At 44.7% G+C, this 15,959-nt stretch overlaps 1 protein-coding gene across 4 annotated transcripts; it reads left to right on the top strand.

Moving 5' to 3' along the window:
• Positions 1-1,853: 1,853 nt before the first annotated feature.
• Positions 1,854-15,803, top strand: fam169ab (family with sequence similarity 169 member Ab). Of its 4 annotated transcripts, none has more exons than XM_079269446.1 (11): positions 1,854-1,933; positions 7,022-7,158; positions 8,054-8,239; positions 8,652-8,823; positions 8,957-9,136; positions 9,275-9,397; positions 9,581-9,714; positions 9,813-9,843; positions 10,093-10,192; positions 11,040-11,133; positions 11,223-15,803. In XM_079269446.1, exons 2-11 carry the CDS (start codon positions 7,024-7,026, stop codon positions 14,685-14,687), a joined length of 4,620 nt encoding a protein of 1,539 aa, XP_079125572.1. In that variant the 5' UTR covers positions 1,854-1,933; positions 7,022-7,023; the 3' UTR covers positions 14,688-15,803. The 4 variants fall into 4 exon arrangements, with proteins under 4 accessions (XP_079125572.1, XP_079125575.1, XP_079125573.1 ...); XM_079269449.1 differs by having other exon boundaries at positions 9,584-9,714; XM_079269447.1 differs by lacking the exon at positions 1,854-1,933 and adding an exon at positions 1,946-2,076.
• Positions 15,804-15,959: the final 156 nt, after the last annotated feature.

Genomic DNA, 15,959 nt, shown 5'->3' on the forward strand with positions numbered 1-15,959 from the left:
ATACCTCTGTTGTGATAAAGTACACAAAAGGAAGTACAACCTAACCGTAACCGTAATGTTTGTGCTGCTTTGCACAACTATTCATAGAATTAAGGGGAGACGCTGCAGGTGAATAGGGTCAACAAAAAAGTACTCATATATATCACAATGAACCTTCTCCAGGAGATAGCTTACATTACGACAATTACTTTTTGTATCACAAGTTATATGACAATCTCCCATATGTTTAAATTTGCAAATGGTGCGTTATCTTATTAAATATGCGCTAATTTGCACACATTTCTTGAACAGAAATGTGAATATTGGATAAAGCCAGGTTCCAAATTCTTCTTTCATCTTGTTTCAAAGTGTAAATACCTGAATGTGTATTTTGGATGTTTTCTTTCCACTATGAGCGGGTGTGAGCGGGTGTTCCGATGGTTCCAGGGTGCCAACCATGTAAGTGCGATGTCGTTTGTTTGAATGTGTTCCAAATCATAAATGCTAACCTCATGAGGCATCTTGATGCCTTGTGCTACGTGGTTTCCAACCTTTTTCCTGAAGGGACTCCTTATATCATTGGACAACTCCTGACTAAGTGCCATTTTTACGTATATTTTACATCATATCCAATGCATAACAATAGCGGAGCAGTGTGGACGTCTGGGTGTGACTCCGCGGAGACATTTCGAGAGCTGCAAAACTAAATTCTGATTGCTGTACCGCGTCATGAGTTTCCAGCCCCTTCTAGGCCACAGTTGTTGTTTTGTTTTTCAAAGTTCTTTGGTGCTTAGGCCGCTGAAGTCATGCCCTCGGTCCTTGGAGGGATGCAGGATGCAGGTTATTTCCACTGAAGTGCCGCACGACAATAAAACGGACCTGGTTTCATTGGATTGAAGCTTCTTTTGTTTAAGGGTGCAGTGCAGCTTTCTTCTGGAGTCTTGAGCTCCTTTGCCCTGCAGCTTCAGTCCTCCTCTTCTTAAGGCTCGCTAGTTAGTCAATCTTGTCCTCATGCATCCATCTATCTATATATATATATATTTTTATATATATCAAATAATAAATGCAGTTGTAATAGTGTGCTTTTACATTGTGGTATTGCTTCTTTAAAACAAACTGCTGTAAGTAATCGGCGTGAAAACTGAGTTTTAGCCAACAGGAACAGTGTCAGGGTGCTCTGTGCCAGTGACCAGTTTACTTTAACGATGAGCAATGATGTCAGATTAGAAGGAGATGGGTTGATGAGAAAATCTTTTGCTCAGTGAGGAAAAGGAGATGATGAAGGGCTTGTTATTATCAGCAAGTTTCACTTATAATAAAGCTATAATAAAATAAAGCTGCATAAAACTCACTGCACCTGTGGAATCGAACGTTGTACATTTGCTTAAGCACTATTTTATGTCCCTTTCGCACTGTTTTCATGTCACAGATTTCATGTAAAAAACATACAATTTATGAATAGGGCGCATTGTTACAGATTGAACTGCCCACAGGTATTTCAGAAGGCTCAAATTAGCTGTTGTTTTACATGTTTATGCAGTAGTAATACAGGAGAAAATCTGCATCAAATATTCATATGTTAAATCATTGGCAACTTTATCCATTTTCGGATCTCCTGTAACAATTGAAATGAACCTATGTGGGGTTGAAATAGTTTGTGACACACAGTTTGTAACGAGGTGATCACAATATAACTCGAAAACGTTTGTACATCTTTGAAGATGCTGGTGTGATGACGTCCCCGTCGGACGCTCTCGGTGAGTTTAGGATTATGGGGTCAGATTGGATTATAGTGTAATTATATAAAGCATCTGCACGGGATTTGCATGCCGAGCATGCGCACTGGAGCGTCCCACCATAACAACACAAGAAACCAGGAGCGTGTTTACAGAAATTGAAGTTGAATAGTGGGAGTTTTTACAGGAAAGACTACGCCTCCCGTGAAAGAGTGCAGGTGAGTTCGCGTGTATTCGGTTCGGCACGGTTCGGTTCCGTGTGCGCGCGCGTGCGAACCCGGTTTTGTTCTCGGAGCACTTTGGAATTAGGAGACAATAAAGGAGGACGGCCGCGGCATCTGCTGTAGTGGAACCCGGGCAGGTATTAAATGCAGACTATCGCGAGTACATGTAGGCTCCACAGCGTCATTGTGAACACACACAACGATGGAAGTCGCAGCTAATGCGACCAGCTAGCTGGAGACGAAGCACAAAACACGCTTTTTTTATCGGGAACAAAATGTTCAGAATTCAAACATCCTATCCGACCGCGATGGCAGCTGCTTTACAGCCGACTTCCCCACGGCTCCTTCAACACAACACTGTCCTTTAAGCTCTGTCGTAACACGAAGAGAACATTGTTTGTTTTCAGATATTTCAGGCTAAAGTTCGCTGCGTAGTGTTTTTGTGTGCGTGTGTTTTGAACACTGGCGCACACCGAGACCTCAAACTTCTTTGAAACTGTTGGCGTCATGTTAACTGTTTCTACTGCAGTGAAGTAAACGGAGCAGACCTGCAGAGCTCACACGGTTAGTGGTGAGTTTGCGTGTCTGAAATCTGTAGGAAAGTTGTTTTATTTCACTCTCATGTTTGCGTCTGTTGCTGGGACACTTTGCAGCGCGTCCGCAGAGAAGCACACACCCACTACCCCCCCCCCCCTCCCCCCCTCAGAAATATCTCTGTCGTTTTTTGTCAAAATGCAAAAAAATGCTTTATTTTCTCATAGTAGTTCTCAGTCGAAAGTGTCAGTTGTAGCTTTTTAAACTGCAAGCAGGGTGTTAAAGACCTGGCAGGTTAAAGGTCAAACTGCTCTGTAAGCCGAGTGTAAAGGTGAGCTCTCACTGTTGTAAGTAAGAGCTCAAGAACATTACCATCATGATCCTACGTCTTCTCCTCCATTACTTTATGTGCACTTTAAGAAAGATCTGCGTTATCACTGAAACGAAGGCCTCAGACTCCCCCTTCTTTCCTCGTTTGGCTCATTAGGTGTCTTGTTTTTTGCACATCTGTCCAGACGCAGGATGTTTTATGTCCCACAGACCTGTGTGAGAACTTATTCCAAGATAGCCTCGTAGTCACGAGAGACAAATGGAAATAATGTGCTATTTTCCTTCTAAATGTTTTGTTAAGTTAATCATGAAAGAAATATATATATATATATATATGTATATATAGCCCCTATTGTAATTGTAATGTTAAGAGGTAATATTCCCCCGTCGGCCGCGGCACAATAAAAAATATTACACAAGGAAAGAAAACATTCCGCGATCATCCGAAGCGTGTCCTCAGTAGATATGCAGTTGTTTGTTTGTACAGTTATTTGACTCAAGTGTAGATTTAACAATATGATACTTTCAGCACGCATTGACCAAACACGGTCCAGCCGTCCACTAGGTTTCCACCCAGTGTTGTTAACATCTTGAGAGTGTTAGGCCCGGTGCCCAAAGTAGAGCTGTGTAAGAGCAAGCAAGAGAGACGTGTCTGGTTAATGGCGGCATTTTGTGGTATTCTCTACTCCCTAGCCCAAGGGAACTCTGGGCCTGCTTTCACCAGAGCCGTGCATGCATCCACACACAAACACGCAGTCAGCAGCCAGGGTTGTTTTCTCTCTCTCTCTCGCTCGCTCGCTCTCACAAAACACAGACTGGACTTTCTGCTCGGCTGCTGATGCTCAGTGATAGTGTGTGCGTCAGAGAGGGACAGGGGACATACATAATGGATGGGTGTCCGTGTTGGATGTTTTATGAAAGGCATCCATTGCCGTCAACATCTGTAAAATATGTGAATGGCATAAAAAACACACCCAGGAGGACCTGTCTCTCATGGGGTTCAAACTGTCCCTGAGATGCCCCGGATGTATTTTTTGCGCCCGATGCAAGATTATATTTATAAGCCTGCTGCGTCATGCACGCTTTAGTGCAAATGCACATCAAGTGCTGATGTAGGTGAGTCGTGCTTGAAAAACTGAGATTTAACGAATGAACGCAAACCGCTCACGTCGCAGAGTAAATGATGGAATGAGTGCTGAAGGTTGTGCACTTATTTGGCTGGAGCTTTGAGCTGTGTCAGAACGGATTCATGAAGGGGCTGTCGATGTTGGTAGCGTGGTTATGTAGCTGCATTAGTGTTGTCACAAGCTGGAATGTAGCCTGCGATTGATTGTCATACAAATGACTGAACCTGCCCCTCGGCGTCCTCTCAGCATTCCAGGATGTGGCTTTCCCCCTGACACTGTAACCTTGTGCTCAGTGTGCACTTAAATGCGTACTGTGTCGTGTGCTGGGCACGGATGCTGCTGAATAATTTAAACGCCATATCTGACTGTAGCTGGTCAGAAGGTTACAAACCCCTGTAGGAACATGTACCACAGAGTCCCTGCATCGTCCTTTTTTAAAAGCTAGTCATAGAACATCTGGACTGTGTTTCTGTTTGTACACTGATGTCACATTGACACTCAGGCGTAGAGTAACAGAGATCAATGGGTTCACTCTCTGATGAGATTATGACTCCTGGTTGTTTTCGGTGTTGTTGGCGGACATGTGCAGGCGTTGACACCCCCCAGGGTTACAACCTGAGAAAACTGCTCCTTCAGGTCGCGCTCTCATCAAGTCTTTACCACTGTGTTTAGTGTGCGCTGTGTTATCGCCGCGTTGACTACTGTGTGCATGTTTTTTGTGATTTTGCAAGGCTACAAGTTTGTGTTTCAGCCTAAATTGAAAGACAATGGAAATTCCCGTCACCTTCTACTGTCATGCAAAAACACAAAGCTCGTTTTTTACAACGATGAACGTGTGTTCAAGTTGAGCAAAACATGAACATGTGTTCATGCATGTATTTTCTGTCAAGCATGTGTGAGCAGACAGCTGTTGAAGCCTTGTGAATGAGCTTGTTTGACTCTTCGTTCCAAGCGGCTCCGCCCTGCAGCCCCTGAAGGTATCGGCCGTAGACCCCGTTTGCTTCCTACTACAACCTCCTGCTGGTTTTACATAATCCTACGCCACCCTGCAGTAATGGATGCTACATTTGTGCGAGTGGTGGTTCAGTGTTTGTTTGCCTTTCACAAGGTATTTATTGTAGCATATGTTTGTTAGCAGTGGGACATAATAGGTGTTTGAGGGGTTTAAAAAGCCCCGACCCTAAAGTCAAACAGCTGGTAATCTGCAATATATTTATATTGCATTAATTAAAGGCCAGTTTGTAGGATCTCACATCTAGTGGTGAGGTTGCAGATTGCAACCAACTGAAACTTCTCCCTTGGGCCAAACGCGTAGGAGAACTACAGTGCCAGATGAAAATAAAAATAGAAAACCACCATATCTGTCGTATCTCCTATCCGGAGAAGGACTAGCTAACTAGCCAGCGGTCCGTCTTCAGAGCTGCGACCACACTACGGTCCCGTGTGTCGTAAACATGACGGCTAACAACAGTCGCCTTTTTCTTTTGTACGAGTCAAACGACAACGGAAAAACAGTTCAATGTCCATTGCACTCCTATTCCATTAGTAGGAGCTTCCTGTGTTACCCCGACTGAAAGAAGGACTTGTTTAGCTGTTCATTTGAAACAGACTGAGTTGTCTCCTCATGTGTCCGCCTGTCTCTTAGGAGGTTCTAGGCTTCTCTTGGTTCGATGGATGTATACTTACACTTCTTTTTAATTGACTTCAACTCAACTGGATTCGACATATTAGCCGTGTTAGCTTCGGGAGCTGCCCGTGTACTCCAAATAGTAGTGCTTTGAAGAAACAGTCAGGAGAAACTAAAGTTGGTTTCTGATCCTAACTTAAGCTAACTTTGTACAGTAACTTTCACAGTTTATTAGTCTCACAAGAGATCACTGAGGATTCACTGGGATTGGTTGTGGCAGCTGGATTGGATCAGGTTACCACTGCCACGGGTTGAGCTCAAGTCTGTCCTACATAGAGACTGAAGTGAATGGACTACTGTTTGGTTTGGAGGCATGTGCTGGGATTGGAAGAGCTTTCTTCAGTTCGGGCTTTATGTTTCTGATTTCTTGTTAGATTAAGTATTTCATTTTACTATAAAAGTAAGGTACATATCAACATAAAAAGCTTTAAAGTTTGCAGTAATGAAATGACAAAGATAAGTATTCCAAAGGTGGGCTTTATTGATGGTTAATAAATAATTTACTACAAAGAACAACAACAAATGTTAGGATTGTGAAGGTTGTGGAAACTCCATTTGACAGGTCGGATCACTCATTTCAAGAAAAGAGCTGCAGATGAACTCGACCAAAATGTGCAAATGATTGATTAACCATTAATAAAGTTACAACTTATAACAAAGACTTTGTAAAGGGAGAGTGGTGCCCTGTTATTGACTGAACGTGTCTCCGTGCAAATCAATGTAGGACACTAATTGCATTATGTGCAGGTTTAAATGCTCTTCTCTCTTTGCATGGTTAAAAGCCGCTCCGCTTGTTTTGCAATATGTCACTTTAATAAACATTTTCGCAATGGTTCTTTCGCGTCATTATTTATGGCAGTAGGCCACTTTCAGATTTTTAACAGGCTGCACCGTTGCAACTTAATCCCATGAAAGAGCGGGGCTCAGAGAGGAAGTCGCAAATACAAAGTCGTACTTCAGCACCACGGACAGCACACACACACACACACAGCACAGTTCGACTACTGATATTTAAGAGTCATGATTGGGACCACAACAGAGAGGAGGGGGGGCAGGTTGACAAGGGCCATCTCCTCCTGTTTGAGTGACGTGGATGAAGAACTTTCTCTGTCAGTGTTGATGTTTTTGTGGGGATTTAGGGGGGATTAAGAAAACTGGAAAAACAGAAGCCATACCCTGAAAATATATTCGACCCAAAGTTGTACTTTAAACTTCTTCGCTTTACTGCTGCCATAGATCTGTCCCATTTAAAGTGTGATTTCCACTGGCTGTATTTGATTTCAGGCCACATAAAAGGGAAGACCTATACAAAATGCACTGCTGGAATAATGTTTGAGAGATAAGTTTACGGTTTCTAGATCTGCTCTGTGACCGCTGCCTCTCGCTGCTCTGTGTGTCCTGTAGGCATGAAGTTCCCCGTGGACCTCCTGGCTGACGTCAGCCAGACGGAGCTGGAGCGGTTGGCCCACAACTACATGAACAACCTCCTCTACAGCAACCCCGATTCCCCCGAACACCTCGCCCTCTCCGACTCCACCCAGGTACAACCCGCCACACCAGGGCTGTAGCTCACTCCTGACTGGACCACACGTGTCAGGTCATTGGAATGTAACTAAGTACTGTATTTAAATACGATGTTGAGGTACTTGTGCTATACTCCAGTATTTCCATGTTCGGCCTCTTTATACTTCTAAACCACTACATTTATCTGACAGCTTTATTTACTAGTTTCTTTGCAGATTCAGATTAACACAACATCTCAGCAAACGAATAAATGATGACGTGTTGTTATCAATTAGGCTGCCCAGCAGCATATAAAGTAGGGGAGCCTGATTCGACACATAACACATTCATTCAGTTGACCAGTCGCATAACAACGGAGCACTATCGGAGCACTAAATCTATTTTGAATTTATGAGCGATTCTCTTCAAATAAGCCGGGGGAGGTGCAGAGAAACAGCTGTTTGCTGTGTCTCTCTCTCTCTCTCTCTCTCTCTCTCTCTCTCTCTCTCTCTCTCTCTCTCTCTTGCTCTCTCTCTCTCTCTCTCTCTCTTCGGTTGACTGTCCCTTCTTTTCTCCATTGTTTCCCTTCTGTTTGTGGATTGCTGGGGTGGGGTGGGGGGGGGTAACGGGCTGAAACCGTGTCTGTCACACCTACACACTACAAACAGCCTATTATTCTGAAACGAGGGCTAAACGATGCGTCTCACGTATCTCGACCGATAACTTTCTCCTGTTTTTCTATCGACACGTGAAGCTCAAACAGACCAATGAGCAAAAGAAGAAAAGACTTGACCAATCACATTCGACGATGTAACTTCTCAGTCGGGGACCTTTTACCAGCTGCAACATGAAATAATCAGTGAATCATTGAAATCATGCACATGGAGCGAGGTGTGGTTAATGCCGTGCACTGAGACGTCCGTCTGTCCTCAGGTCACCATAGACGTGTCCAGCGTGGGCTTCGTCCCTCTCTATGGATCCGGCGACAAACAGAAGGTCCTGGCCCTCTTCTCTCCCAGCGACCCGTTCACCGCCGTGGCGCTGTACCTGCTGGACCGCTGGTGGGCGGTGGACGACATCCTCAAGACGGCAGACCCCGCTCGAGGTGGAGCTGTGGAGGTATGACGGAGATCAACTGCCCAAAGTCAATTCTTTACTTGCCCCTATACAGATTTTATTTATTTATTAGCGGTTATCAAACAAGACTGAAGTTGATCATTTAGGGAGGGTGTCAACGCCTGCTTTATGAGTGACAATGTCAAGACTGCAGTTATTGAAAAGATATTCATCAAAAGACCATAAAATCATGCTTTTTATTTGGAAACGCTCGACTGAATATTGTGCGCCATCCATTCGAGCGTAACCGAAAAGTAATTTCAGGTCTCGTGCACCCAAACATATCAGATGGGATTCTCACTGGGTTGTCTTATTTCACAGTTTGTGTGTTGGTAGGCACTCCATCTACCCAAATGTGTTTTTCATGACATGTCCCCCCTTTTGTGAATACCACGTTCCTCTGCCTGTCCCACAGGTGGAGACGGTGGGAGAGAGAATAGTTCTATACATCCTCAATCGCGTCGTCTATCGAGCCAAAGAGATGAGCTCTGAGGAGCTCCCCTTCCTCTGCCATAGAGAAGAAGACAACGCGAAGATCCTCTGGAGGAATGGAGAGGCTGTCGGCTTCTACTCAGTCAAACCCTCAGGTCATTTTTGTGACGCTCATTAAACGCATACATGTGCCCCGTGCTGCTTACAGCTTACGTCGGTACAAGACCTGGTTTAGTCCACACCTTTCTGAACATGTCCTCATGACTGTGCTTTCTGTTTCTCGTGCAGGCAGCTTTATTAGTTCTTTTTCAACCAGAAGCTATCAGCTCCCTGTGATGGACTCCATCTTCGTTAGAAAATGTCAGCGTGGTAAAGGCTTCGGCCTGCAGATGCTGGAGGACTTTGTGCTCAGTTTCAAAGAGGACTGCCTGGGGTTGAAGTACCCCATAACAAAGTTCATGTTTAAAGGTACATGAGTCCACCCTGCAGCAAGTACACCTTATTCATATGTAGAGTCTGAATCTACTTTCTTACAGTCTGTGCTGGTATATAGAGACACTAACGGTACATTACCGTGAGTTAAATACACTCCTCTCTGTTCCCTAGTGTGTGGGAAATACCTGTGTCAGTACCCAGGAGACACAGACCTGCTGTGGGAGGTGGAGAGCATAGGTGGGCCCAACCAGAGGACCAATATCGCCAGAAAGATCCACACCATGGACCAGAGTGGTACAAATGTTGTAGAGCTAGACCATTAAAATCCCTCCGAGATATCCCAAAAGATTTGGCACCGTAAAGATTGTGTCATCTTGAAATTGCCAAATATTTAATTTAGTAAAGAATGTGCTGCAAAATAGTTTGACCAAATGTCTTTTTTCTACTTATCTGAGCACGTCTTACCTTGTTCCTCAGCAGTATCCAAGAGTCAGCCACTCACAGAGGAATCACTCGTGATTACTGAAAGGACGGAACCGGAGGCGGTGATGAAGGCGATCACCACTCAAATAAAAGAGGACGGCTCGATGCGATGCACGGTGCAAATTGTGGTGCGTTGTTATTTCTTCCAATTTTGCAGATCACGTATTTGAGAAACAAATAATTCTACAAGACCTACAAAAATAATCCCGGTCATTGTGAATTGTAGGAGGAAGTGACGCTACAGAGCGCTACCAGAGGTGAGTACGCTGTAACTTTCCCCCAAAGTCTCTTTCACACCGAATGTTCAAGGCGGGAATGTCGCGCAGTTATTCTGCATCACTGCTGTTGTTGGCAGCATTCTGCCACCTCTTTTTGTTTCAAGGTGGACCTTCTTTCATTTTTTTACGTGGGAATCTTTGTGTGAAAGGGTCTTTGGGTCGTACATTAAAGTTTGTATGGTTTAATGTGATGATGTAGTAACGTTGTTACGATCGTAACACTTTCAGAGGCTGAGGTGCCCCTCACAGCCCGGGGTCGGAGTAGCGGCTCCAAACCAAGGCAGATGGGAGAAAAGATTGGAGAGGACAAGTCCGAGAAAGTCATCAGGTCTGTATGAATAAAACCATCACTCGGGATGGGTGTCGTTAGGGTTTTATTGATCATAGTTCTCTTATTCATTTAGATTATTTTGTGAGAAAAAAAAGTATCAACATTGCTTTATTGTCCTTGTATGTAAAGAAATAGTCTTTCTTCAGCAGCAACACATTTCAAGATCTTTAAAATACATTCACAGCGAACCAATTAGCGACGTGATTAGCTTTCATGTATTCGCCCGTTCTTCTGATCAAACGCAGCATGGCATCACTAGCGTTACCCGCAGTGGACGAGGATGGACGGCTGCTCCACAAAAGTGATTATTTCTGCAGATTGACATTCTGCTTGTTGGTCACATGTTGTGGTAAACTGCCCGCGTCAACCTGGCACTATTTCAGTTTTAACTGTACTGTATCTCAGGTCATAACACAACTTGTAATTTTCTCTCAGTCAAACAATCGGCGTCTTGAAGTAGTGTGGGACCACAGTTGCCATCACACAGTGCTGCAGGAATGAGTCCTAAAAACAGGATATTAGTTTGGTCTTCCGGTTCGCTCGTTGTTTTTTCAATGGGTTTTTAGTTGGATGCTGAGTTAACTGAGGAGATGTTAACGTTTTCTTCTACAATATGAACTACGTCAGTAAAAACCCTCTGGTGAATTTTAAGCTTTTATTTGTTGTACAAGAGGCGGTTGCTTACAAGAGTCCCCAACATGCTCAATCAGCTGAGAAGGCTGCTGTCAACTGCTAACAACTATGACTGTATTTATTAGTGATTCTCATCACAATACAGTTACAAATATAATATGAGGAAAGCAGCAAATTGTTGAAATTAACAAGTGGTATCTCATCTTTTTAGAATTGAGGATATTGAAGCAGAAACCCCGAGCAAGGATCAAGTTTCTGCGCAACAGAAGACAGAACTTCACGTCTCTGAATTGGTGAAGACTGAGGTGTGTATATGCACATTCTTCTTCACATGTTTGTCTACAGACCAGTACAGCAACCTGTTGATGATTCAATTGATCTTGTTTATTTTTAGGGTATGTCCAGTGTGGCTCCTGGAGAGCAAGGAGAGCATATGTTGGACCAACCAGCCACCGTCCTAGCCCAACAAGACCTAAAAGAAGATGACGTTACATTAGTACCTCCGACTGAGGAGCCACAAGTAGAAGATAATGCCTCCCAGAATCTGAACAGCATCTCCTGTGACTCACAGATAACAGTTGAGAATGTGGCATCAGAAATTGAGGAAGATTGTCACAAGGAAGACACTGCAGCGCTGGCTGTCTCTGAAGAAGCTTTGGAGGAAGCTCTGGACAAAGTGGGAGAGGGAACTCAAGTTGGGGTCACTGATGAAAAGTCAGAAGAGAGAGTAACACAACAAGAGCTAAGTCTATCAACACATGCAACATCAGAGAATGGTGAAGCTGGAAAAACCGGAAGAGCCAATGTAAAGGCTGCGACAACTGTAGAGAGTATAACCCCCAGACGGAGATCTACGCGTCACAGCAAGCAAGAAGAGGAGGTAAAGCAGGGAACTACAGCCCAGAAGGCAGGGGTCATTTTGAGAGGAAGAACTATCAAGAACACCCCTCCACCCACACACAAATATACCCGATGTAGACAAAACGTATCTGAAGAATTAGAGAAAGAGGTTGATGAAGTGGCAGAGGAGGAAGATGTCTCTACAACCCAGGTAGTGGAGGAGTCGGATGGAACTGAGGGAGAAGCACAAGAAGAAGAACAAACCTCCATAGAAGAGGATGTAGTCACGGTGGAAGAGTTATCGGAAGAAAAGCAACAGCTAGAAGATGAACAACTGAAAAATGAAGAGAAGATGGAGAAACAACAGGAGCCAGTTGATGAACAAGAAGCAGAGAACGGTGAAGAAGGACCAGCAGTGACAACCAGAACACTGAGACGTGGGAGGGCTTCTACCACTGACACCCCGAAAGGAAAATCCAAAAGAAGCTGTAAAAAAATCCAGGAAGAAACGCAAAAGGGAGAGGAGGAATCTACATGTGTCGAGGAAACAGGAGTAGGGGAAGCAGATGTAGAGAAGACTGATGAGGAGATAGAGGAGATAGTAGATACGGTTAGGGAAGATGCCTCTGAAAATGAGGAGGGTTTAGAGCTAGAAATAGATGATGTGGAGGAAGGAGAAGCTGTGGTGGAGCAAAAACAAGATGCAGTGGAAGATAAAACAGGGCTGGTGTCAGAGCCACTAACTGAAGGGGACGAGGGGAAAGCCCCAGAGGAAGATAAAATAGAGGTGGAGAATGAGGAAGTTGTTACTGTGGAGGGGGGAAAAGGAGAGTCTGAGGAAGGAACAATGATGCTGACTGAAGAGGAAGAGAACGCAGCTGTAGTTTCAGCTGCTGCAGATGATGTAGTACAAGAAGAGACAGATGCACCATTACCTTCACCGGCCACTGACTCAGCTGTACCTCCACCTGTCGAAGATGAGGCAACACCTTCAGCAGAGGAGCAACAGAGTAAGGAAACGGCAACCCAGCTCTCTGATCTCCGAAGAGTGACAGTGGTTTTAGTGGACCTGCAAAAACCCCAACACGACGTCCAGGATGAAACAGCAGCTACAGAGGAGGGTCTCCCTGTACAAAAGACTGCTGCTGAGGCAGAAGAGGAGCAGAGGGAAGAAACGGTGGCACAGGAGACTGTCCCTGGATCCTCTGTGGGCATAGAAACAACTGAGCTGGAGAAGGTGACAGTGAAAGAGGAACGGTGTGAGTATAAAGTGGAAGCAGTCACAAAACAAGGAACAGAGGAGGGGAGAGATGAGGAGACAGCTGAAGCGGTCGAAGCCACACCAAGAACCAGAGGCAGACCGAGAAAGGAGGCAGCGCCAAAAATGAAGGAAGTGGTACCGATAGTCGAAATCAGGGTTTTGAGGGCTGGAAGGAAATCATACTATGCCCGACAGAGAACAAAAAGAAGCCGCAAGGAACTCCAGGAAGAGGAGGGAGGAGAGGACTCTACAGCAGTTGAGGCGACAGAGACAGAGGAAGAAGAGGAAGAACAACAGATGACTGATCGGAAGAAGGGAGAGACACTTGAAGAAAGGGATGCAACTGAACAAGCAGAAAATATAGAAGCAGAAATGGCCTCAGAGAAAGAGGATATAGTGGCAGAGCAAGCTGTCAACCAACACGATGCTCAGGAGGAGGGACAGATTGACTGTACTGAGACACAGAGGCCTCAGTTGGACGACACGACGATGAGGGAAAAGACCTTGGTTGTTGCAGAGGAAGCACTCGCAAAGCAAGATACAGCGGAGGGAGAACAGTCAACCTCCACATCTGAAGTGGCGGAAAGTGCACAGGAGACAATGTTGACGGCAAAGGTTGAGCAGGCAAAAGATGCGTCTGAGGAGGAAGCACCAGTTGAAAGAGTCCTAAGAAGTGGTGAAAAGACTGTGAGAGCCACAAAGAAACACGATGATGAGCAAGAGGAGAAGGCACCGGGAGAGAACAGCACAGAAGAAGATGAACCAGCAGTAGAAATTAGGGTTCTGAGGAAGGGAAGAAAGCCTGCTGATGCCACACCTAGATGTAAATCCAAAAGAGCTCGCACACAGTGTCAGACCGAGGAAGAGCGAGAGGAAGAAGCTACTCCCGCTGAAGAGATTGAAGGAGAGGAAGAAGAGGCTGGGCAGGAATCACCGGAGGAGAAAGACAAAGATGTGGAAGAGGAAGGAGTTCGTAATGCGGCTGGGGAAGAACCTACCGTGGGAGACGCAGAGCAGACGAAGGATGCCTCGACAGAGGAAGCAGGAGGGCTTGAAGAGGAGGTCAACAGTGTGGAGGCTGTGGAGGGGATTGGTACTGACACTGTCCTACCTTCATCAGCTGAGGAGGAGGAAACCGCAGTCGTAGAGCAACCCACTGCTGCGGCAGAAGTGGGATCGGACGCTGCCACCGCTGAAGGACAGGCTCTAGTTGAAGATGTGTCTGTGGTGGCCGAGGACGAAGCTCCCGCCGTAACAGCAAGAGCATTTAGGAGCAAACAAAAAGCGTCACCTTCCACACCATCTCCAAGATCCAGAAGACAGAAAGATTCCCCCCGAAGATCCGTACGGAAAAGGCCAAAGGTGTGTTTCAGGGAAAACAATGAGGGTGAGCGAGATGAGACTGAGGGCAACACTGACACTGACGAGGAGGTAAAGGTTACAGCAGCACCAGACGAGGACCAAGGCAACGAGAAAGCTGAGCCTTCTTCTGATACAGATGAAGAGGCAGAGGCAGCGGGGTCAAGCCAAGAGGACGAGGAATATGAGCAGAATACATCCGAGGAAGAGGAGGAACCCATAGGGATTGGAAAGAGAGTTTTAAGAGGGAGGTCAGTTCCTTCAGTGATAATAAGCCCGCAGTCTAAATCCAGACGCCGCAGCGCTAAAGTGTCCAACGAAGAAAGGAGCCCTCGATCAGCTCAGAAGAGAAAAAGTACCGAGGTGACACGCAAATCCAAGCATCTCAGCCGAGTTTAGGATGTTCACAATACCATCATTGACAATGACACAAAAGTGCATGTGTGGAGTCACTGAACTGGGAAAATGCCAAGAAAGCAAAACGATATATATATATATATATATATATATTTTCATACTCAATTTTTGAATGCAGGCTCACAAAGTGCTGCGCCCGGTGGAATGCAGGGGGTGCTCGTGACCACAGGGGCCGCTGTGGTAAAGGTCCATGGTCTTGCTTTTAGGGCCACTATTATCGTTCCTCTCTACCCCCTCATTGTAATCTGACCTGGGGACAGTATCTCTCACCAGCATGTCTCTGTTTACAGAAAACAAAAACCTACGCCACCCTGACCATTATAATGATCTACAAGTCCTTCACAAGTCCTTTCCTTCTCCCAGTTTGTATGTGAACATAAATGATATTAAAGAGTTAAAACAAACCAAGTTTGGTCAAGAAGAGACTGGGTTCATTGAAATCTGCACACAAAAACAAATGGACAAAGTCGTGCGGGGTCCACACTTGATTTCATTTGAGCGTTCCTTAAGAATTTCCATTTTAACTGAGAATTCTTACAATTGGGGAATTATTATTTTTATATTGTAAAAATGTGAATGTCCAGTTTGCATCGTGTGATGCAACAAATCACAACTTTAGCTTTTGGTATTTTTTTACTCGGCAACATGTCAGCCAGGAATCAAATGAATAAGTCTAAATAAAAATAAGTCTCTTACTTTAAATTGGTGAAACGCGCCAATCGCTTTTGACTACAGAGGAACCGGTTATTTTGTATCGCTATAGTTTATGTACTTTGATTAAAAAAAAGAATGACCAAAACATGTTCTTGCTTTGCAACTATCAGCAGAACTCAGGTCTTAATATTAACATCTTAACAACACGCTTCTTGTTTTTATTAATGTGATCATTTAGTCTGCTTTATACATCCATGTGAGTTTAAGTGTTGATTTCGTTGTCTGCATCATGTGGAGGATTAGCTGTATGATGTAAAGCTGTGATCTTTCTCTGATGTGCTTGTGCTTATGAGCAGATGCCGTTGAAGTCATTCAAGGTCACTAACTCCATTCTCTTGTCTGTGGACTTTTCTCTGTGAAATGATGTTTCCATGAGCTGAAATTGTGGCAAATAAAGGTTTCTGAAGGTAACAGTTCGACTTTTGTGCTTATTGGGGATAAACCTTTCTCATTGGATCTTAGTGTTCGATCGAGTCTTACATTTAAATGTTGTCACTGACAGCGTTTACATGCACACTCATTCCACTATTAAAAAGAAGA

This window comes from Melanostigma gelatinosum (assembly GCF_949748355.1).
Source record: "Melanostigma gelatinosum genome assembly, chromosome: 6".
Lineage (NCBI taxonomy): Eukaryota > Metazoa > Chordata > Actinopteri > Perciformes > Zoarcidae > Melanostigma > Melanostigma gelatinosum.

Bases quoted from the DNA above. Each gene is read 5' to 3' on its own strand.
- fam169ab (XM_079269446.1), top strand. From the start codon at position 7,024: ATGAAGTTCCCCGTGGACCTCCTGGCTGACGTCAGCCAGACGGAGCTG. The intron at 7,159-8,053 runs GTACAACCCGCC...GTCTGTCCTCAG, and splicing joins CCCTCTCCGACTCCACCCAG to GTCACCATAGACGTGTCCAG. The intron at 8,824-8,956 runs GTCATTTTTGTG...TTTCTCGTGCAG, and splicing joins CTACTCAGTCAAACCCTCAG to GCAGCTTTATTAGTTCTTTT.